The sequence below is a fragment of the Bicyclus anynana genome, chromosome 10, assembly GCF_947172395.1.
Source record: "Bicyclus anynana chromosome 10, ilBicAnyn1.1, whole genome shotgun sequence".
Classification (NCBI taxonomy): domain Eukaryota; kingdom Metazoa; phylum Arthropoda; class Insecta; order Lepidoptera; family Nymphalidae; genus Bicyclus; species Bicyclus anynana.
Window position 1 is genome coordinate 1,767,733 of NC_069092.1, and position 25,056 is coordinate 1,792,788.

At 36.6% G+C, this 25,056-nt stretch overlaps 1 protein-coding gene across 1 annotated transcript; it reads right to left on the bottom strand.

Annotated features, from left to right (window-relative positions):
- Positions 1 to 3,918: 3,918 nt before the first annotated feature.
- On the bottom strand, positions 3,919 to 24,058 carry LOC112050528 (peptidyl-prolyl cis-trans isomerase G). Its single transcript, XM_024088819.2, has 20 exons — positions 23,676 to 24,058; positions 23,023 to 23,128; positions 21,894 to 21,981; positions 21,225 to 21,254; positions 20,621 to 20,760; positions 19,893 to 19,998; positions 19,497 to 19,673; positions 18,915 to 18,987; positions 17,938 to 18,039; positions 17,003 to 17,066; positions 15,318 to 15,386; positions 14,250 to 14,315; positions 12,830 to 12,950; positions 11,913 to 12,149; positions 10,600 to 11,208; positions 10,318 to 10,458; positions 9,749 to 9,815; positions 8,750 to 8,840; positions 7,623 to 7,728; positions 3,919 to 6,764 (listed from the first exon to the last, which is right to left on the bottom strand). Exons 1-20 carry the CDS (start codon positions 23,868 to 23,870, stop codon positions 6,695 to 6,697), a joined length of 2,658 nt encoding a protein of 885 aa, XP_023944587.1. The 5' UTR covers positions 23,871 to 24,058; the 3' UTR covers positions 3,919 to 6,694.
- Positions 24,059 to 25,056: the final 998 nt, after the last annotated feature.

Sequence of the window (25,056 nt, forward strand, 5' to 3'; positions counted from 1 at the left end):
TCTAGTTAACAAGCTGTTCAGTGAAGTCAGGTCAGTTCAAAATGGCGTGCTCTACCGTTTAAGATGCAATGCAAAGCAATGTCTGAATAATGTACCTATTGTCCTTTTAAACTAGATCAGGGAGCCGTGATAGCCCAGTGGATATGACCTCTGCTTCCGATTCCAGAGGGTGTGGGTTCGAATCTGGTCCGGGGTATGCACCTCCAACTTTTCAGTTGTATGCATTTTAAGAAATTAAATATCACGTGTATCAAACGGTGAAGGAAAAACATCGTGAGGAAACCTGCATACCAGAGAATTTCCTTAATTCTCTGCGTGTGTGAAGTCTGCCGATCCGCATTGCGCCAACGTGGTGGACTATTGGTCTAACGGCTAACCCCTCTCATTCTGAGAGGAGACTCGAGCTCAGCAATGAGCCCAATATGTGTTGATGATGATGAAACTAGATCAAGTCTTAATATCGTATACTAAATCGCGTGCAGCGTAGGTGACCCCTAAGGCGTAAGGTATAAGTTATTTCAACGTTCTTGTTAACATGCTGTGCAGTAAAGGCAGGTCAGTTCAAAATGGCGGACTCTAGCATGTGTGATGCAATGCAATGTAATGTCTGGCTCAGTAACTTATAATCATTATAAACTAGATCAAGGTCCCATAATTAATCCTACTGAACTTTCAACGTGTTATACGGAGCTTGCACTGTAAAAGCTGCAAATTTAAAGTTTATCTAATCATTGCACTGTAAAGGCAGGTCAAGATGGCGTAGCGTAGTCACAGATAACATATGTACAAGGCGTAGTCTACAGCGGGGCGAGCTGCAGGCTGTAGGCATGTATGACGCAATGTCTAAAATTCTGAATTTGTAACTCTAACAAAAAAGTAAATCAAGGCCCCGGAATTATATCGTAGTAAAACAGGGTATCTTTATTTACTCTTCAGTGTATAAACTGCAAAACTTGCAAGCTTCTGTAGTTTAAATAATGCGCAGTTAAATAGTGAGGCAGGTTATTTCAAAATGGCGGACTTCTAAGTTTGACACGATGTCTGAATCAGTAACACTCAGTAGCGAAAGTATACGAAATTTCAGACAAAAAATTACAATTATAATGTTAAGTACTTACTCGTAAGTAGGTATTCCTACTATATGTAATTAAAACATGCTCTACGGAGTTAGCAATGCAAAAGTTGCAAGTTTATAGTTTACCCACTCGCTGCACAGTAAAGGCAGGTCAGTTCAAGATGGCGGACTCTAGAGTATAGCGTGTGGTAGCGTACAGAATGACGTAATGTCTAAATCAGTAGCACTTATTATAAACTAGACTAGTTCAAGACTCCAGAATACTATTTTAATAGAATGAGAGCATGTGATGGCTATACCTACCTGATTTGACAAAAGCTTTGTCAGCCCATGTTACCTTAATTAAGTACGACAATTACTGACTGTGAAGTTTGGATTGAGCTTTGAAAGGTAGCAGGACATACTACCTATTATATTAACGAGATAAAATAAATAAGAAGGTATCCTAAGAAATATATTTTACCACTATAAACCATTTATTTCGAAAATTCCTATTCCTACTAATATTATAAACGCGAAAGTTTGTATGGATGTTTGTTACTCTTTAACGCCGCAACTACTAAACGATTTGGCTGGAATGGAAATAGATTTTACTCTGGATTAACACATAGGCTACATTTCATCTCGGAAAAATCCATGGTTCCCGAGGGATTTGTGAAAAGCACGCAAAATCGCGAGCGACCGCTAGCAATTAATAGTGAATAATGTTAACTATTTTTAAATGTCAGCTTTCTGTACTTCGAATGCATCTAAAATCATAACTATTTGGTATTTTTAAATAAAACAAAAACTAGTGTATCTGTATGTATAAAAGCTCTAATGTAACGAAGTTTCAAATGATTTTGCGTACCTAGTAACATTATTCATTATGAAAGTTAAGTTATGGGTAAAGCAAACGACATTTTATACTTGGGTAAAGCATCTTTAGCCTATTAACCTTTCTATCGTTGCTTGGTTGTTGTGGAATTCCGCATATAAGATGGCGGAGCAATGTCCGCCGCGTAGTGTCGCATCGCCTGAATAATTAAGAGTGGTGAAATAATAGATCAAGCATTCCGCATAAACGCATACCGGACTGAAATTAATAATCAACGCCCCTTCGCTCCCCTTTCATACCTACTCGTGCCTGCTTCACAAATTGATTGTTACGCTTCCGAGATATACATACCTACTATACACCTACAGTCAATAATAATTTTATACTATAGATCGGTTACGTACCTACAAAATCACCGCAAAAAATGATCCGAATAATAGGCTACAAAACTGAGCGAACACATGCACAATTTTGTCTTTAATTCCATTCTTTATTTATTTATGTATGTATAGTTTTTATTATTCCTGAACACACAACTCGATATTGTAGACGATATTTAGGAAATTTGTTTTAATAACGTTCGTTGTTGACCACAAGCACAACTAATATTGAGATGTGGAAATTTCCTCTTTTGAGCGTCTCATTTTTAACCTAGTAAAAAGTAAGTATACCTGCGTAATTTACGCTGAGTAGTTTGAAATAGAAGACATTTAAAGCTGAACGAGAATTGAACTCATACCTCATTTTCATCAGCTTTTTAGGGTCCCGTAGTCAACAAGGAACCCGCCTGTACTTTAGACCAAAAGAAAAAAAAGTATTGTCTCAGAGCTAAGACGATACAAATGTGAAACTGCAAGGGTTATAGACTACGGAACCCTAAAAAGTACTCGTAATAAACACTAAACAATTAGGCGATCGAATATGCTGGATGGATCTAATGCGCTAATCCAATAAACGTCGATAAGTAATTTAGCGTTCCGGTACGATGTCGTGTACAAACCGAAAAGGGTGTGGATTTTCATCCTAACAAGTCAGCCCGCTTCCATCTTCATGATCACTTATCATCAGGTGAGATTGCAGTCTAAGGCTAACTTGTAAAGAATACAAAAAAGATCACTAACCTCTTGAAACTCTATGGTCCAGTTACGTTCCTTGGTTAATAATAGGTTAATTAATATTAGGTTCCGAAGTCCTGGGTTCATTGGATAGAGCGCTCCTCTCAGATTCATTTTCGAGTTGATGTGTTTTTGACGGCCTTTGTGGCGCAGAGGTACCTATGCGCAATGGATTTACAAGACGCATGTCCTGGGTTCGATCCCCGGCTGGGCCGATTGAGATTTTCTTAATTGGTCCAGGTCTGACAGGTGGGAGGCCGTGTAGAAACCGTGTGGATTTTCATCCTCCTCCTAACAAGTTAGCCCGCTTCCATCTTAGATTGCAACTTGTAAATAATAAAAAAAAATGTGTAGGTACTATGACTTTAAACTGCATGATCATTAACATCAGGTAAGATCTTAGACCATTTAAATAACAGGACCTGACTCGCTAACCGTACCGTACCGTACCACTCTGGCAAAGATCAAAAATCTATGATCTAACGAGTTTATAAAAACTGTTGCTATAGAATCGATGTTTCATTGTTGTATTCGTTTTCGTCGTGTAAAGAGCTCCTTAAAAATGCCGGTTTGTGTAGTTAAATGGAATAAAAAACGGCCAAAAACTTGTAGTTTAGTAAAAGATGGAGTAACGTTTCATTTGAAAGTATTCAAACCTTAATTTTTTCTTCTTATCATCTTTGCATCTTATTACAAAATTCAATTTATAGTTGTGTGTAACAAAATATATTGCTATTGAATATTTTCGATGTGTGAGTTTACCTCGTCCCCCTCAAAAAACGACAGACAATTTTGTTCGTGAATTTGAGTGCGACGCATCTCCATTTTCTAATTCCTCTATGGGTAAGATAGCGGTCATCTTATTAAATAATAATTAAATATCAACATTTTAAAACAAGAAAACACAAAAATGGTTCGAAATTAACTTTATTTATCGACTAAAACTTATAAAATAACAAACGCACAAATGCATTACATTAAATCGAATGACTTACAACCATTTCAAATAACCAATCCATCCGTAGATAATTATCTTACCAACGTTGTTATTATTGCTTTCAGTCAACAGATGAGACAAAATAACAATAGTACTTTCATTTGTATACTCTACCGATATTCTATATTCGGAAGACGGTACAACTTCAGAATGCCTAGTGGCAGTTTTCTGTGACGATCGCGTAACGGTAAACGCGAATTTCTAATGAACTGAAACAGCGCCATCTAGTGGCACCACTGCAAAACTTTCAATTCCTTGGAAATTCGCGTTTACGGTTTCGCGATAGTCACAGTATGAAAACATTGAAAACTAGGCACTCAGTTGTAATGGTAAGGTCAGAGACGCGCGTTTGTGTATGAAACTGTCAAACTGAAGGAACATAGGTAATGGCGAGTACTTGCTAAGCAACGCTTTTTGGTAAACGGATTTCTATGTCACCCCCCCCCCCCCTCTATAAACAATATATTTCTGATGTAGATACCTTACAACCAGTTAAATCCAAAGCCGAACCGTCTTCCTAAAATAGATAACTTATTAATTAGAAAGGCTTCTAATTAACAAACAGTTCGCTTATTAAAAAGCATATTAATAATAAAAAGCAATTAATCTAATAAAAAAAAGCGCGAAAAAATCTTTTTGATATTAGATAATAATATACATTCATACAGAGTAATATAATAATATACATTCATGATGTATAAAGTTTAACTATTTTAATGTATTGGAGCTCTTTATTTGTCTTATTATAAAAACCACACAAAACTACAATTTTAAAAATTTCATAAAATTACCTCGTACATTCTTATGATGGATGTCCACACTTCAGACCAGAGTTTCCCCAACTGTTTTGTGTCGTAGACCCCTTGCCATGTTTATCCGTGTTGGGTAGACTCCCTAATTATTTGATATTTTTTTTCTGTATCCTACAACTTACACAATTTTATAAACATATATAATATTTCTTTACTTCATAGTTACTTTTAAAATAATGTACCTATATGTTTTGATGTTATAAGAGAATATGATGTAAAAAATAGGTACTATCAGTGTATGTGTTATGATCCACTATCGTGAAAACCATTTTCATTTAATGGAGCCCCAAATTCTAATCTCGAAAACCGTTTGATGTACAAAGCTCAAATTTGGCAGGGAGGTAGTTTATAGTTAGTTGGTATCCACTAAGATTATGCGATAGGGCCGGATTAAAAAGGTCTAAGATGCAGTCGCGTGGGTCCGTTATTTAAGGTATATTTAGGATGTTCAGAAATATCTCAGTCCTAACTGTTTAAGAATAATTACTAAGCTAAAGGTAAGAAAAAGAAAGAAAGAAGAAGAAAGAAAAAATCTACACTCTATCTATCTAGGTACTCGATTAGGTACAATATTACATTATTTATTTTATTTAAAATTTACACCCACCGCACACGTTTCTTTATTAAAAATGTAGAAGTATTTAGTCAATGCAGATCTTTATATCGACATTTTAAACAAACTAATAGCGATGATTCCAATCATCCGACAAATGACAATTAAAATTAAAATTGCGTAATCACTTATTTACTAGTAAAATAATAATAATATATAGATTCTCTTTCTAATACTAACGACGCGAAAACTAATAAATGTATTGGGACAACATTCGTTATAAGTAGGATAAACGTATTACGATTAATAATAATAATCGATAAATCTATGAATTGTATATGTCATTCCCATACATTTTTTAATTTCCGAAGCGTTAATTGCCGTACCATGACTGAAAATTGTATTTAAAACTCAGACCAATTATTATATAGGACCAGTATTGCACCCAACTTCATGAACAAAATTTGTCTGTCATTTTTTAAAGAAAACAAACTCAGATTTGGATCAGATCTACATTTACATTCAATTACACATAAAATGTATGTTTACGGAGCTCTTTAACCGACGAACATGATTACAACAATGAAACGTCGATACTATAAAGACAGTTTTTATGATAGCATTAGATCGTTGATCATATACTTTGACAAAAAAGTAACGTCTAGCGAGGCAGGTCCTTATGTAATTAGTCTGAGATTTAAAAACATCCACTTTTAAAAAATCGCAGTTCTTTGCTATTACTATTTACTTAGTACTATTTACTTGAAATAGTGTAGTGTGTGTATACTATTATGCATCTCACAGACTTTTGAATTCATTAAAATGTCAGTATGTGTACACAATATTACAACCAAAACTCCTCAGTTTTCGAACAGTGCGTGTTGGTCAGTGATGACTTATGGTTCCGAGACTTGGTCACTAACTGTGGTATTCATCAATGTCACTCAGCTATGCTTCGAGTTTCTCTGCGAGATCGAATCAGAAATCCGCAGACAAACCAAAGTCACTGACGATATAGTTCGAAGAGCCGATGGATATTGGGGTCCCAAGGTGCTGGAATAGCGACCTCGCACTGGAAAGTCCACTATGTGTACTGAGGACATCAAGCAGGTTGAAAGGAGCCGCTGGAAGCTGGCGGTTCGAGACCGTTTTGTCTATGTCCATCAGTGGACGTCCATCGGCTGTTAATGTATGTATTGACTTCATTTATGGGTGTTATCTGTAGGTACTGTGTAATGTCATAGCACGGCAGCGCGTTTGTAGAAAGAGAATCTATGTGGCTACATGCCATGGCCAGCAACTGTGCTGCCATCTTCTTCTCCTAATTAGTTGGAGGACGAAGATCGCCTGTGGCGACGGGAGCGCGGGCTGCGCGAGCGGCGAGAACGATTACCCCTGTGAAAGGACGAAATAATTAATTGTAACTTCATTATCAGACTATTTTAATGCCCCTTTAGTGGGACTAACTCCCTAAAGAAGAGCTTAAACCCACTACGCTGCTACAACGCGGGATAGGGTGATCGTCATCGTCATCATGTCGGCCGATGGACGTCCAACGGCGACGACGACCACAACGACAAGGTAATTTGAAGAATTACATCCTTTTCTCTTTATATCAGTAGGCCTAAGCGCATCTTAGGCTTACTGATATTAAGTGGTCTTAGCGTGTGGTCTTTGTCTTAGTGTGCCCTATATTTAGTAACAATGTGTCCTCCAAGAATTGATCTCAGTGTGCCCTCCTAGATTTGGTCTCAGTGTGCCCTCCTAGATTTGTCTCTTTATAAAGAAGCTAGAAATGTTGTAGCCAATCACATGGAACCATTTAAACGGCTATAGCACGGTTTATCCGCGTCGTAATGACCATTACCAAACGACCTGTAGGAATGAATAGCTTTGTGACATGATTTGAGGTTTTATATTGAGGAGATTACAAAATGGGAGTTGTTGAAAAAACATATTTTACAATCCGCCTTTGAGGTTTAATATTGAGGAAATTACGAAATGGGAGTTAAATAGAGGTATTTACGCCGCCGCTATTGGTCAACAATATGTCATTTTGTCTTCACGATATAATGTCTTCGCGCGCGGGCATCTAACGTTTACCAGCTGCTTGTTTAACTGTGTGCCTAGAGTTGTGCAGTAGTGCCACTAGATGGCGCTGTTTCAGTTTCTCAAAAATTCACGTTTACGGTTACGCGATCGTCACACTATGAAAACATTGAAGACTGCCATTAATATTATAAAAAAAAATACCTGCTGCGACTGCGTCTGTCGCGATCCGAGGACTTGCGTCTCCGAGACTTGTCGTCCTCGCGGTCGGACGACCGGCTCGACGAGCGCTGTTTCTTCTTCACCTCCACTGCAAAGCGATTATACTTAAAGCCTCAGACCAACCTTCTATAGGACCTGCCTCGCTAGAGATTACCCCTCTGTTAAAGCTATATAATCAATATCTTACGTGTTCATACAAACTGCGCCTATAGAATCGATGTTTCATTGTGTTACAATTACACGTGTGTGTATTACGATTTAAAAGTTATAGTTGTGTGTAGTGTAAGGACACAGGACATGTTTATTGGTGTTACATATTTTCAATGTGTGAGTTTACCCTGTTGGTGAATTTGAATGCAATACAAGTTTAATAAAAAAGAAAAATGCAGTAGCACGGCTCAACCGATTTTCATCCAACATGTCTAAGAACACTCGCACATACTCGTAAGTCACCAAAAAAAATCTACATTGAAATCGATTCATCTGTTTGGGAGCTATGGTGCTACAGACAGAGAAACAGACACGTCAAACTTATAACACCCCTCTTTTTGCTTCGGGGGTTAAAAGTTGTAGCTTATGACAGTCACATATCGATTCACCTCTGCTGCCCCTAGCGGATTTTTTTTAAACACCTTTAGTGGAAAAAGGCTCATTTAGGAAATATTAAATCCTAAACTAACCCTGTGCTGGTAATTGAACCCACCTTTCTGTTTTGACGGCCGCCGTGGCGCCGTGGTATGCGCGGTGGATTTACAAGACGGAGGTTCTGAGTTCGATCCCTGGCTGGGCCGATTGAGGTTTTCTTAATTGGTCCTGGTCTGGCTGGTGGGAGGCTTTCGGTCATGGCTTAGTTACCACACTACCGACAAAGACGTACCGATACCGATTTAGCGATGTGGTACGATATCGTGTAGATACCGAAAGGGGTGTGGATTTTCACCCTCTTCCTAACGAGTTAGCCCGCTTCCATCTTAGACTGCATCATCACTTACCATCAGGTAAGATTGTAGTCAAGGGCTTACTTGTAAAGATTAAAAAAAAGAGAATCAAAGCCCTAGCAACTGCGTCTTCAAAACCAATAACAAGAGCATATTTTTTTAAATTCATACCTGAGGCCTTATTTTCCCTCTGGCGCTGCCTAGACTTGATGAGGCGCACTATCTCCATCAACTCCTTGCGAGCTTCGTCACGTTCTTCCTCCTGAATAAAAAGAATTCATTGAATGTCCTAATATTTTTTCAGGTAGAAAATTCAAAATTCATTTATTTCAAATAGGCTTAGTTTACAAGTTGACACGTCAAGTTTGACCATTTTGTAAAGACTACCGCCGACCAGTTCGGTGATAGTTCTGCTGAGAAATTATTGGCAAGAAACTCAACAGTTGCTTTTTAAAAAAAAACATTGTTTAAAAATTGTTAACATAAAATTTCTTTTAGTTTTACTTCCAGTGGTAGAGTGTGATCTAATAGCCTCCATAAATCTTTATTATTTATGCTTATAATTTGTATATTAACATCAACTAAGTTAATGTTTTTAATCGACTTCAAAAAAGGAGGAGGTTCCCAAATTCGTCAGAATGTTTTTTTTTCATATTGCTTAAACTTATGCATTGGCAGGTCCATAACTGCCTTGAGGATCTTGTTATAAAATAGTACACGAAACCCTATGAAAGATTTTAAATTATATATTGCACGAATTGCTCTTTTCTAAAGTATAAATATAGAATTTATATCAGCAGGTTTGCCCCAACAGTGTACCGTAAGAAATCACACTGTGAAAGCATGGAAAATAAACAAGCCTAGCTGTGTCAACATCAGTAAACTGTATTATTTTTCTCACTGTAAACGCAGCTGAGCTAAGTTTGCCCGACAGTTTCTCTATATGAGCACCCCACTGAAGTTTACAATCCAAGGTCACTCCCAGGAAAAAATATCTTACTTGATTTTTTTCCTAAACGTCGTGCTGACTGTCAGTAAATTGGCAAATTGACTATAATTGCATTTTGTGAACATTAAACGACCACAAACTCTTGTAGGTACTTATTATACATATAGCTATGAAATATATGAATAAAACTAACCGACAATGTTTAAAAATATGTAAATTACCTTCTTTTTATCATCATCTTTATTGGTCTTTTCTTGACTCTTGGGATCACGATTACGGGAACTGGATCTATGGGAAAAATCAATTATATTAGAAGCAATGTCAAATCATTATTTATTTGCTAGAATGTGGTTTAGATCTTAAAATTATTGAGTTACCTAGACATTCAACCAATTACAGTATGCAAATTTTTACAATTAAAACAATGTAACAATATATTACGAGATTATCTATATACGCCGCGTGGTACCATTCCTGTAGGAATAAGGGGATAAAATATAGCCTATAGCACTCGAGTATAGTGTAACTTTCTAAACAATTAAAGATTTTTTCAAATTGGTTCAGTAGTTTCAGAGCCTATTCAATGCTAAAAATTGGTAATACCATAAAAACAAACAAACAATTAAATCTTTAGAATATTAGTATAAATTCCAGTGAACGAATGATAAAAATCGTTGAATTGGATTTTTTTTAGGAAAGTTTTTTAGAAAAGAAAATTACAGGAAATATGCCGGTAGCGGCGTTTTGTGGTTGTGGCCCGTGTGTGCCCTTAGTGTTATAAAACTTGTACCTCTCTTTAGTAGACGAATGTCCTTTGTTCTTCTCATTTCTGTCATTGTCACTAGGTTTCTCTTCTTTCTCTTCATCCGGGTTGTCCCATTTACTCTTTCTTTCTCGAACCTTTTTACTTGTGTTTCGATCTTTTTCGTCTCTGTGAATTAAACAAATATTCAAACATGTATTAATTAATCTTGTCTTCACTAAGGTAGTTTTTACACAGTAATCTTATATTACAGTATCAATTGAACAATTTAAACAACTGGTATATTTGCAATTTAAAATAGATTCGTACCTCTCTTTAGATCTATCCCGTTTGTCATCTCTCTTGCTGTCTCTATCTCTAGTTGATGTTTCACCTTTATCTTTAGATTTATCTTCTACATCGCTAGATCTATCTCTCCTGCTACTCCTCTCACGAGATTTGTCGCGTTTGTATTTCTCATCTGAACGTTCTCTTTTTTCGCTTCTATGCTTCGATCTATCTTCTTTTTCTGTCGAAAGTCTCTTATCACTTCGTTCTTTAGATTTGTAGCGTCTTGATTCCTTATCAGTTGATTTGTCTCTCTTCTCACTACTTCTGTAGTCTCTATCTCTTGACCCATCTCTTGTCTTCTTCTCTGAACGTTCACGTTTATTTTTAGATTCACCTCTTTCTTCTGGTTTTTCTGGCGTTCTGTTGTCGCTTCTATCTTTGGATCGATCTGAATATTTGTAGCTCTCTGATTGTTTAGATTCGCGGTCAACTTTTTCAGAATCACGCTTCGAAAATTCTGGCTTTTCTTCATTTTTGGCTTTCTCTTCCCTATGGGATGAGGCGTGACGGTGACTTTTTTCACCCCTTTGTTTGTGTCTGTCTTCCTCTACGTGTCTTTCTTTTTCCTTTACAATCCTAGATGCAATCCTGTGAGTGTAAAAATATTCATCATTAACAACCCATATTGGCTCACTGTTGAGCATGAGCACTGTTGAGAATGAGAATTAAGAAAATTCTCAGGTATGCAGGTTTAATCACGATGTTTTTCCTTCATCGTTTGAGGCATGCGATTAATTATTAAAAGATGTTGCTGTATAATTAATATTGGTATCTAAACATCTGTGCAATATATTATAAAAAAATATATTTTACAAGAATCTCTGGCTTGCAGGTTTTGTTTGTTTATGTGAAATCCTGCAACTTAATTTTAGAACAGTTATCTCCAACCGATTGAGCTTAAAATTTGCGTATACGTTCAATTTGTATGACATCCACTATGGGGAACCAATTATTTCAAATGCACCTTAGTGATACCCGTATTATTGTAAAGTGTAAACACTGGAATATTAAATAATATTCTTATTTAAGTACGTGTTAACGATCGCTGTTCCTATTGGCCTAAGAACCACGACATATCTTGAGACTAGGGAAAGACAAATGTCGACCAATACCAGCCGAGTCAAAAATATCGCTCTGTCGAAAGAGCTGGGACTGGGACAACTCCAGCTATTGGTTGTTTTTACTCTTGACGAGATATGTCTTTGACGGTTCCAATAATGTCAAAACTTACCAAAGATACTTAAAATTTCTCAAAACTTCCACAAACCGTAACCCTTACAGTAAAGACTTACCCAACTTTATCCTTATTCCTACTAAACTGGCTACGCAAAAGACTAAAGGGATCGTATCCTTTGTTCTCATCACTTCTCTGCGGCTCAAACTCTTCGTGGCTCACTGTGGCTATAGCGGAGGATAGTTTAGGTGTCGCATAGCTAACGGAGGAAGCGAGCCCATCGCGACGTTTCTCATGATGCTCTCTAATGTCTCTGGTTTCTCTCGCATCTCTGGTGTTCCTGTTCAGAGGTTCCCTGCGATGAAATAGAATTTGTTCATTTAAAGTACAAGTAAAAAAACACCTAAAATTTTTGCACCGACAATTATTAAAATGCGGATTGGCAGACTTCACACACGAAGAGATTTGAGAAAATTCTCAGGTATGTACGTTTCCTCACGATGTTTTTCCTTCACCGAGACACGTGATATTTAATTTCTTAAAATGCACATGACTGAAAAGTCACTCAGAATCACACAACGGGCGATGGAACGAGTTTAGGAGTATCTCTGCGTGATCGAATCAGAAGTGAGGAGATCCGCAGAAGAACCAAAGTCACCGACATAGCTCAACAAGTTGCGAAGCTGAAGTGGCAATGGGCGGGGCACATAGTTCGAAGAGCTGATGGACGTTGGGGTCAAAAAAGTGTTGGAATGGCGACCCCGCACTAGTAAGCGACCCCCCACCAGGTGGACTGACGACATCGAGTCGCAGGGATTCGCTGGAGGCGGCTCAGTATCGCGATGTTTGGAAGTCCCTACAAAAGGCCTATGTCCTGCGGTGAACGTCCATGAACACGATGATGACTGAAAAGTTGGAGGAAAATAAAGCGGTGATAGCCCAGTGGATATGACTTCCTTTGATTCGGAGGACGTAGGTTCGAATTCGGAACATGCATTTCAAAGCTAATAATGATGAATGGAAACTCTTTCTTACATCTGCTTAGGATTGACGCCGAGTGCTCGCGCCAACATTTCGGCCCTTTCTCCACCACCCCACTGCTCTTGGGGAGCTCTCTTGTGGTCAGGCTTGCGTTTGAAGGCAAGCTCTCTATCATCTGCAAAATACATTAATCCATCAATATAATGAGTTTGTTCGATCAATATTTATGTTTCAAGCGTTTTCGTTTTATTTTTCCAATGTACTCGTAATTTAAAAGTTAATTTACTTATACTTTGTAGTTACAACGCCCCTTACAGGGTTCCATTTGTAATAAATATGACATTTAATCTATGACATGTGTTAAATATTATAATAGAAATGTAACTTAAATAAATAAATCTATACTAATATTATAAAGCTGAAGAGTTTGTTTGTTTGTTTGTTTGATTGAACGCGCTAATCTTAGGAACTACTGGTCCGATTTGAAAAATTATTTCAGTGTTAGATAGCCCATTTATCGAGGAAGGCTATAGGCTATATATTATCCCCATATTCCTACGGGAACGGGAACCACGCGGGTGAAACCGCGCGGCGTCAGCTAGTAAATAATACGACCCAAGTTGTGGTAACCAATATGCGGGTCTTTAACATTGCTCTAATTGTATTTAACTGCTTTTGTTTTGTTGACCTTTTTTATCAAATGACGAAATAGACAAACGAATGAGTATAGCTTGGAAGAAATACTGGACCCTAAAAGAAATTCTAAAAGAGAACTAGGTCATAATATAAAAAAAAGACTAATGAATTCTCCCGAATCTAACTTACGTTAGTCAAACATGGATCTACACAGAAAAAGTAAAAATCAAAATTTTATCATCTCATTTTCTTCATTTCAGTTTTTAACAGAAATGGAACTGGGCAAGATACTTGTAAAGATATAAAGATAAGAGATGAATTTACTATATAACTATATGGCCCTGCCATTTGCCAATTGGCAAAAGAAATGTAGGAAGACCGAAGAAAAGATGGGTCGATGATATAATAAAAACAGTCGGAAAAAACTGTATGCATATGGCCAAACATAGGGAAAGATGAAAAAGCATGGAGAAGGCTTTTATCATATCATAACAAAAAAAAAAGAAATAATTTATTATTAAAGGTAATATTGTAATTTTACAATACATACGTTATGTTGCTTGTTACATGTTTAATACATAATGTATTGTAAAATTGTTAATCTATACTAATATTATAAAGCTGAAGAGTTTGTTTGTTTGTTCGTTTGTTTGATTGAACGCGCTAATCTCAGGAACTACTCTGGTCCGAAAAATTCTTTCAGTGTTAGATAGCCCATTTATCGAGGAAGGCTATAGGCTATATTTTATCCCCGTATTCCTTCAGGAACGGGAACCACGCGGATGAAACCGCACGGAGTCTGCTAGTAGAATTATAAAAGGTGTTGGGGCAGGTATACCTTCATGTTCAACGTCTTCCTCGAAGTCAAGTGCATTGTAGTCGATTCTTTCATGGTGCGACGTGTCTGAAAAAAAAAATACTGTTTTTACCAATACTAATAATATAAATGCGAAATTAGGTCCGCTGTGTGTCTGTCACCTTTTTACGTCTAATCCGCTGAATCTATTATACAGTAGAACCCGTTTAATACGATTTCGCAGGGACCCAACTAAAAACGCGTCTTAGACGGGAAAGCGTATTATGCGGGACATGAGTGGGAGATAGTGAAAAATATAACGACTAATGTACACGTATATAGTTTTAAAAATTAGTGTATTTGGTGTTAAGACTACATAAATTATGCTACTTAAAGTAATCTGGTGTGACATAAAGATTTTGTTGCATTAGCAATTACGAAATTATTAATTAAACTTTACTTTTGCAGTGCGTCTTCAAAATTATCAGTTTAGAATCGCATCATGTCAAGGGTCGTTAGTTGTTAGGGTCTTTCAGTCCTTTAAGATAATAATGTATTAGTCTTGTCCTGTAACCTTGCTTAAGGACCTTTGATGATAATATGATGTCCTGAACTATCTGTTGTAATTTATTCGTCGTTTATGGAATTACACGCGTGTGACATGTAGGCGTATTAAACGGGATGACGAATAGTATTAAGCGTTAGGAAATGTATGAAAACAAGTCTCAAGTTGTGGGGACTGGCGTAAAATGACGTATTATGCGAGAAATCGTTTTAAGCGTGATCGTCTCAAGCGGTTTCGTGAATTTTGGACAGTGATAAATGGGACCTAGGAACAGAACATTGATTACTATAGTATACTGTTTATCACAATCTATGGTTCCAGCAGAACCTATTATGACGCTATGCCGAAATTGTTAATGTTGGTTTAATTTCCATATCAACATGCGGCCAACGAAAAGAAATAGAGAAATGTCGACCAATGCCACTGGAGTAGTCCCAGTCCCATCTTGTTTGTCACACAGCAATGGAAGATAGCGATAGTTCCGGTTGCGCAGCTATTGGTTGATATTTGTCGCATGTTATGCATACTGCACTGTATATACTTACCAACAGTTGTATCACATTCTCCTTCTTCTTTCTCTCTCGGCCTCTCCGGAGTACCCTCCTCTCCCTCTCCTGCAATAAAAATTATTCTTTTCATACTGGACACTGGAACAGAGTGATGTCAAATTAATGACAATGATAAAGACTTAAGCCTAAATAAATCCAGGGTATCCTGGGAACCTCAGACCAATTACCTTAGGACCTGCCTCGCTAGACGTTACCCCTTTGTCAAAAGTATATTATCATGATCTAACGTGTTTATACAAACTACGTATAAAGATTTATTGTGTTCAAAATACACGTGTGTTTGTGTGTGTATAACGATTTAAAATTTAAAGTTGTATGTAGTTTAAGGACACAAAATATATTTTTGGTGTTAAATATTTTCGACGTGTGAGTTTACTTCGTCTCTCTCAAAAAGCGACAGACAATCTTGTTGGTTCATTTGAGTGCGATACAGGAGCAAAGGTAATTGGTCTGAGATGGGACCAGAGTTATCACCGATAGGTGGATGTTTTAATCCCCACCTGGAGTAGTGTCATACCCACTCATAACAGTCTTCTTCTACTAGTTGGAGGGGAACAGGAATATGGTCATGTTTAAAAGATGTGTCAATTATTTTTTTTAATAAATTTAAACGCATAAAATTCATTTGGCTCCAGTTTTTACAAAAAAAAAATGAGTGTAGGTCAGATCCGACGCACACATTCAAGTAATACAATAACATACGCATATACATAATTTCAAAGTTAAGGGTTAGAAAAACGTAAAGCTGTATTATGTGTTCATAATAATATAATACATTTATTTATTAACATAACAATATCTAGGGCTCACAATGAGTGTAATACATATATATCAAACTTAACACAGTATTAGTAATATATCGTTGGTGAAGTGGCAGCGTGTAAACACCATTATTTCAAGGACATCACACATGGACAGCATGGATTCAGTATTACTGAATAGTCAACTTCGATGGTCTGTAAGGTAAACTTCGATGGTCTGAAAGGTAAACTTCGATGGTCTGTAAGGTAAACTTCGATGGTCTGACAGGTAAACTTCGATGGTCTGTAAGGTAAACTTCGATAGTTGGTGCAAATGGATTACACCAGGCTGCCTGAAGCAGTCTTTAATTCTGATAAACACTGAAAAACGAAATCAAGTGGTATAATACCTTAAAATGTTCTCAAACATATTAATTTAATAAATAAATTTATTTAGTAAATTACGAAATCCACAGAAATAAAAAGGCAAAGAGCACAAATTAAAGCCTATATACAGAAATAAATATATGTTGTAGTCGAAATATTTTGTGCAATTTTCAGTGGCGTGCACGTCATATATGCAGAAATGTGCTGCCTACCCTGAGGACTCGTTACCAACCTGAATTGGAAAAGAAATTTTCCGTTTTTTCGATTTGTATGTATAGTACATACCCTAGTTAAAAACCCTATGCACGCCACTGGCAATATTATGTTGAAATCAAGATAGTCATTAAAACAATCAAAACTTTTATAAACTAACATTCGTTATTGAATGTTAGGATTTTTTTATTCTCTACAAGTTTGACCTTGACTACAATTTCACCTGATGGTAAGTGTCGATACAATCTAAAATAGAAGTGGGCTAACTTGTTTGAAAATCTGAAACTGGCTCACAGATGTGAATATTTACAATAAACTCACCAATCTCTTGCTTGGTCTCGATGGGTCGTCTTTGCATGACTTGCTCGGGTTGTTCTCTATCCACCTGTATGAATAAAAAATAAAAATTCATATAGTTTTCTAAATTCTAGTTAATTTTTATTATTATTATAGCTTTATTTTCACTTAACAATTTTACAATACATACTAGCATAATAATAAATTTTAAAGTATTTCTTTTATTTTGTTATGTCGCCCCCTATTGGTAAAAGCCTCCTCCATGCTTTTCCATTGTTCCCTATCTTTGGCTATATGCATCCAGTTTTTTCCTGCTGTTTTTATTATATCATCGACTCAACTCTTTTTCTGTCTTCCTACATTTCTTTTGCCAATTGGGCCCTGCCATTTAGTTGTTTGGTGAGTCCATCTCTTATCTTTATATCTTGACAAGTTAATTTTTAACCGACATCAATTAAAGGAGGTAGTTCTCAATTCAACTGTGGCTATTTTGAAAACTAGTTGACTTCCTTCATTTAATCCTTGGGGGCGGGAACAACGCAAGTGAATCCGAGTGCGTTTTTTTTTATTTACAAGTTAGCCCTTGACAACAATCTCACCTGATGGTAAGTGATGATGCATAAGATAGAAGCCGGTTAACTTGTTAGGAGGAGGATGAGAATCCAAATTTTTTCAGTTTCTACACGACATCGCACCGGAGCAAATAGCTTAGCAATACATCTTTGCCAGTAGGGTGGTGAATAACCACGGCTGAAGCAAAGACCAGACCTGGACAAATTAAGAAAACCTCAATCAGCTCAGCCGGGGATCGAACCCAGGACCACCGTCTTGTAAATGCACCGCCTTTTGACGTTCAAAATACGTACTATTATCGTGAATCGCGATAAACTCACAAGAGTGAAACGAACTGTCACCGTACCCATGCTATCTGACAAACATTATAAGTGGGTGTCACTCACCTCCAAGTGTGCCAGCTTGATGATCCGCCTCTGCGCTTGGCGCCAGTGCGGCGGAGTGGCCGACCGCGAGCGGGACCGGGAGCGAGACGGAGTACGATAACGCTGCAAATATTTGTTTATTTATTGATAAATTTGCCCCCATTCGCACGAGAGTTTTTTAACGGACGTTAAAAAAACGTTCAAATCATTGACCTCTTATAATAAAAGACACACAATCACACACAGTTTCAGAATTATTGGTAAAGAAAATTATACCTAAAGCCCTTTAAATATAGTACAATATTCAATAAAATCCCAAATTCAGAGCGAATTCAACTTTAAGGATTACTTGAATTGAGTGCCAAGAAGTTGTGTTTGGCACACAATTACACCTGTTATTATTATCGAATCTGCTATACAAACCAGTGGTTAAGTCTCTTCAAATAGTCAAACTTGATGTTTTAAAAGTGGTTGTGAACTACGCTTAAGACTTAAGTAGCATTTAACCATTTTATATAATGTTTAATATATGTATAACGTTAGCGTGCTTATAAATAAATAACCTAACGAATTAATCGAATATTGATTATCTCATTTTGAAAGAGGGCTATGGGCATAATAAGAGACAAATATCCTAGCAATCCATGGTTTCACGGGGTGCCGGGTCCATCGCGTGGTAGACCCGGTATAATAATGTGGGCATAATAATGTGTACATAATAATGTGGGCATAATAACGTGGACATAATAATGTGGACATAATAATGTGGGCATAATAAGGTTGAGAACCTCTGCCCTAAGGCTAGTTGTAAAATATAAGTATTTTGTTTTGTAAAATTATTAGATGAAAGTGGTTTTGCAAGCAATGTTTGCTTTAATACGATTTTGCATACGCTAAGCATGTTAGTTCATAAGTTGATTTTTTTGTATGTGTAAAATATGTAAAAGTCGCTAGCAAACTTAATAAATAAATAAATAAAATAAAAGGCTTATACTTACGAACACTCCTCGGCCCTTTATGATCCTCCCGCTACGAGTGTAGGAGTGGCGCTCTCGCTCACGGTATCGCGCCCTTGGAACAAATAACAATATTGACATTATTTTGAGGGTTTCGCACCTCAAATGGAAAAACTGAACCCTTATTTCACATTGGTTTCACATTGTCTGTTAAGACCATTTATCTTAGAAACGTGAAGGTATAAAGTTGAAATAACTTGAAAGTTTACAGTTGAAATAACTGAAAGTTTACAGTTTGAAGTTTTGAAAAATACATTTTCTAAATTAAACTCGAAAAAATAATCAATATTTATAATTAAGTCATAAATAACCCATATCGTGCAACTTATTCAAAATTTACTATTACAACAACATACATATTGGCAATGGTTTAAAAAAAAGTTCGAAAGCAAAACTTACATTAAAAATTGACAAAAGCTGAAAATTTAATAATAAAACACAAATTATTTATTTCTTTGCGAATTTATATGTAGTAAAATTATTTTTGTACAAAATAGTAGGGTAATCGTGTCAATTTTCGTCCCATTGAACGTTCTACAAAATTGCAGCAAATAAACAACATACCTTTCTCTGTCCCTCCTGGGATCGTTCCTATCTTTGTCCTGATCGCGGCCGCCTCTCATCAGGAACCTGTTCGTGGGCACTTCGGGTATTTCCCGAGGGTCGATCTTGGAGGTGCTCACGAGGGGGTGAGAAGGCGCTTCTGGGGGCTCCTCGTCGGCCGAACGGTCGGAATGATGGCTATCAAACATTAGAACAATAAAAAAAATGTTTTTATTTTTATGTCGAGCACTGCTTTTTGTTTTATGATATACCTACATATTATGAAAAGATAAAATAATTTATTTAACTTTCATTGTTTCTGATAATTATATTGTAGACTTTAAAACAATATTAATGAGTTTTTGTTGTATCTGAAGTTTTCCATGTAATACTGTATCAGAGCAGATGAGTACTTACCGTTTCTTTTTCTTATCCTTCTTCTTCTTTTTGTCTTTTTTATGAGAGTGGTCACTTTCTTCACCACTCTCTTTTTCTTTTGCCTTGTCTTGCTTGCGTTTTTTAGCTGTTAAAAAAAATATAAATTAATTTTTCTAGTTTTTAATTCATTTCCATTTTCTATAAAAAGATAATTAATTAGTACATAATAATAGAACAAAAAATATTTGTTGACCTTTATAATAGGAAGGTATTTAGAGCTCAATGGGTTTAAGTTACTCCAAGTGACTCCTACTACAAGTTGACATGCTTGGTTTTAATGATTAATTCTGTCATAATCACTACTCGTTAATAATAATGTACCAGGACTGACAGACTATCACATTTAGTAAACTCAATCAAGTCTAGGTTGCTACTGAGATTTTCCCCGAGTAGACACTGCAAAATGATGGTGTGTATTGCTTGACTTGACAGCCCAATTGATGTGACCTCTGCCTCCTGAGGATGTGGGTTCAAATCCGGTCCAGGACATGCACCTCCAACTTTTCAGTTGTGTGCATTTTAAGAAATTAAATATCACGTGTCTCAAACGGTGAAGGAAAACATCGTGAGGAAAAATGCATACCTAAATGAAGTTTGCCAATCCGCATTGGGCCAGCGTGGTGGACTATTGGCCTAAGTCCTCTCATTCTGAGAGGAGACTCGAGCCGAATATGGGTTGATGATGATGATGAGTGATGGTACAGTACCGTGTTTAATCTGCACGAGCTGGCCGCAGTTGGAGACGGTGACGTCCTGCAGCGGGCGCGCGTTGCGGTCCACGGGCAGCGCCTCCAGCTGCCGCACCAGCGTCGCGCCGCCCACCACCGCGCCGAACACACAGTGCACACTGCGACATTACACTAAATATACTAACACTAATAAAGCTCAACCTACACAACTCAATGTACTTAGTATGAAAAAAAAAACAAATCATATGTAAATTTCATAACACTAGTTGCGAGGTAAAAAATAAGTATCTGCCATATCTTTTGAATATGACCGATACCTTCCCATTTACCTTCTAGTCGGGAAAGACTGTATTAGGAGTGGGTACTATAATAGTTCAACGGGGCGAGGATCTTACCCCTTGGTAATGAGTCTGACCTCTTTATCTATCTTAGAGTTATTGAGGCTCAAATATAATATAATATAGAATAAATTCCACTATGATATATAGCAGATACTCGCTAGTTAAAATATAAAAATCATCAACTTTTTATGCTGTTATAAACAAAAAACTTTACAAACAACAATTGACAGCCTAAACATAATATAGCATACCTACTTTAAATATATAATTTTAATACTCACTTGTCGAGATGCGGGGCCGGCTGTGTTGTACTACAACACACAGAACACAACAAGAATGATAGCGCGCCGCTCGCCGCCGCGGCCGCATTCTATGACACAACACAAGTGTAAATGTGCGCCCTCACAGTATCTCACTATTGGGTCGGAAATGTGGACTGTTACCCTATTTATACTCATCACTTATTACTTTATTTTCAAAATCTTTATAGATCTAAAAGTACTATATGATACATAAAACAAATCAATACTAATGTATTAAAATAGGACACTGTCATCTAAGACTGCTTATAAAGATCACAGCCAAGCACAAAAGAATATATGAAGATAATATACAACTACAAGTAAAATTCTTTAGTTGTTCACTAAAATGTCACTAAAAAAAAAATAATAATTGTATAGTACCTAATATAAAGCAACCATCAATAATGTATTTTGTAATAAGGAGTATTTTTTAATACACATTTCAATAAAATTATAAGCAAGCATTCAGCAAATATATTTTCTTTTGATTTTAACAGGTTCAGACATGGGTCATTTACCCTAAAACATAAGCCTTTATGAAAAACACGATTTTTCTAAAAGCAATGCTGTTGAAGAAAAATACTAATATATTAAAATAATACAAAAAATAATTATTATCTTACCATTTGGCCAATTTTTACAACTTACATAAAGAACTGTGAACCATTTGTGTCTTTGCCCCTGTTAGCCATAGACAGCAAGTAAGGTCTGTCGTGTTGCAGCTCAAAGGTTTCATCTGAAAATACATAACAACACTTCAATTTTCGTTTATTTAGTTAGAATGACACATTGTACAGTTCGTCTCATGTAGGAATGATGCAGGTGACAGTTTGTTTTACTTGTTAAAAGATTGCAGCGATTCACGATAATAGTATGCATTATAAACTTCATACGGGCGACTGTCACCATACCCATGCTATCTGTAAATCCCTTTAATACCACTATGCTGCCCCAATGTGGGTTAGCGGGCTTAGGACTATAATGTTTTATTAGTCAAATAGCAGATTTAACGTGCATTTAGCAGATACTACGTGATTTCACGGGTGTGGTTCCCGTTCCCGTAGGAATACAAAGATAAAATATAGCCTATAGCACTCGAGGATAGTGTAGCTTACCAACAGTGAAAGGGTTTTTCAAATTGGTTCAGTAGTTTCAGTACCTATTCAATGCAAATAAATAAACAAACAAAAAATCAGATCTTTCCTCTTCAAAATCTAACATATTAAATTCTCATGTCACAAAGGAGGAGTATGGGAACGAATCCCATACTCCTCCAAAATGGCTTGACTGATTCATAAGAAATTTTTTATGCATATTCAGTAAGTCTGAGAATTGGCTAATATCTGTTTTTCAATCCTGTTGATATTAGTGTAGGGGTCGGGGTAGGGGTAAGGGTAGGGTTGGGTAGGGTAGGGGTAGGGTTGGGAATGAGTAGCTTGGGTAGGTAGGGGTAGGATAGGTTAGGTGTAGGGTGAGATGAGATTAGGGTAGGGTAGGGTAGGGTAGGTGTAGGGTGGGAGTAGAATAGGAAAGGGGTAAGGAATGACTATTAGTATAGAAGTATAGACAATCACATTTTAAACATAAAGACTGGGGCCGAGGGCCTAATGTGTACTCTCTGAAGCATTAGATGTTACACCACATACTTCATAACTCTGGTCTGAAAAATTCTACTAATAACTTCCATAGAAAGTCAAATTGATAACTGTGATGGTTTCTTATCCTTAAAAGTAATGTACCTTAACCTCAGTAAAGTTGACAATGTGATTCAACTAACCTTCAAAAGTGCCGCCGTAAATGGACTCTCCTCCAGTCCCATTAGCATTTGTGAAGTCTCCTCCTTGTATCATGAAGTCTTTTACTACTCTATGAAAAACCATACCCTGTCAAAGAAACAACAAAATTTGTATTAAAATAAAAACATAATATATCACTCTACAGCCAATACCGGTGCAGTGTCAACAAGGGTGTTCTATACCGAAAATTTTCTTAGAAGTCTTATCACCAAAACAAACCCGTCTTGTCACTAAAATCACATATTTCACTTACGTTATACGTAATTTCTAAAGAACAAAGTGTCTAAATCCTTTATTATACGCATACAGTACGATTATATTTCATAGCCCTGTGTTTTTGAAATTTTAGGTCATATCAATATGAGACATACAAATATTTAACAGGCTCGTCCAAATTATCATTTCAAGAATTACAAATATTTGTATTTGCAAACTGAAAATCAATGCTGCGTATTCTAAGTGTTTACAGTGCACAACAGCTGTACACCCGTTCTTTTTGGTAATAGAGACAGTCAAATCAAACATCATGCTGATGAACTGACATGCTGGTATGACCATTGCTTAAGCGATCCCAGGACTTACTTATAATCAGTCGTCAAACATTAGCAAGCAAACCACAAAACTTGTAATTTACCTTATAGGTTAATGGTTTCCCAGTGACCTTCCCGACGCCCATGTCTCCTGCGCAGAGACCCCGAAAGTTCTCCGCCGTTTTGGGAGCTACATCGTTAAACAACTCAAACACTATACGGCCGGAGGGCAAGCCTCCGATCGAAATGTCCATGAAGACACGATCCCGCTTAGGTTTCTCATCACCGTCCACCGTCATTTTTGCTTTTGGTAGTTTCTCTCATACGAAACACTATTTGGTTAAATCGCTTTCTTGTACTAATTTTGTATCAAGTTTCAAATGGCAATTAAAAAAAGCACAAACGCATCGTCGAGTGTTTAATTTAAACACGAAATTACCCTGACAAACGAGAAAAAAGAAGCCTTTTTTCTAAAGAGCAGTGTTACCAACTCTCCAAAATATTTATCCCTAAAGTTTCTGTCAAAAACCCCTAAAATCGCCTTAATTATTGAGTTGTCCCCCTAAAAAATATAAATTCATAATAATTTAGAAATAATATGCTGTAATATGTTTCAAAAGTCTATATTTAATAAAGACAAAATATTACGTCTTTATCTGAATAAATTTAACAATTTTTTTTATTCGATGAAAATTGCCGCCAGTTGCCTCATAGTGGTTGTAGAATAACGTATTATATGTCTTTAAAAGTCGCTAGGTCAAGAAAGAAATATTAAAATTATCATCAATTTAAAAATATTAAAGAGTCTAAAAATCCCTGAAAATACCCCTAAAATTTTCAGACCCCTAAAAAAATCCCATTTCACTTATTTGTCCCCTAAATCTGGGGGGGAAACCCCTAAGTTGGGAACCCTGCTAAAGAATAAAATAACTTTTTTTATCTGTCTAATGTGTTTTTTTTATAGATTATATTAACGGCTCTGGATTCTAGCCAATCTTTAAGTATGTAAAACACACTTCATTTGACGTTTGTGATACCACACATCTAATCTGTGATTCAGACACACACTGTGCGCCGCGCCGCCATATTTGATATTTCCAGGGTGTAATCAGTCTGTACATTACGACCTTAGTACAAATTGCATATGCCTCCTTGGTACACTATTTGCTCAATAGATGGCGCTTTAAGGCACTTTGACCAGCTGGATTCTGAGGTAATCTTAAGCCAGGTATTAAAAAAAAAAATATAACCTTTGTGCGGCTTGTGACATTTTGTTTAATTTTGTAGACGAAACGGTTTTATTTCTTCTGCTTTCTTCATGGTGTTTTTTTGCGTTGATCTTTCCCGACGACTTGGCTTTTTTTTATGGATTTTGGTGACTGTTATAAATCGTTTTGACCTGTGCTTTACTTTGGATTCCGAGAACTCTGTTATATATATCTTATCTTGAGATTTAGTAGAGTTCTGTTTTTATTTTTTCGTGCA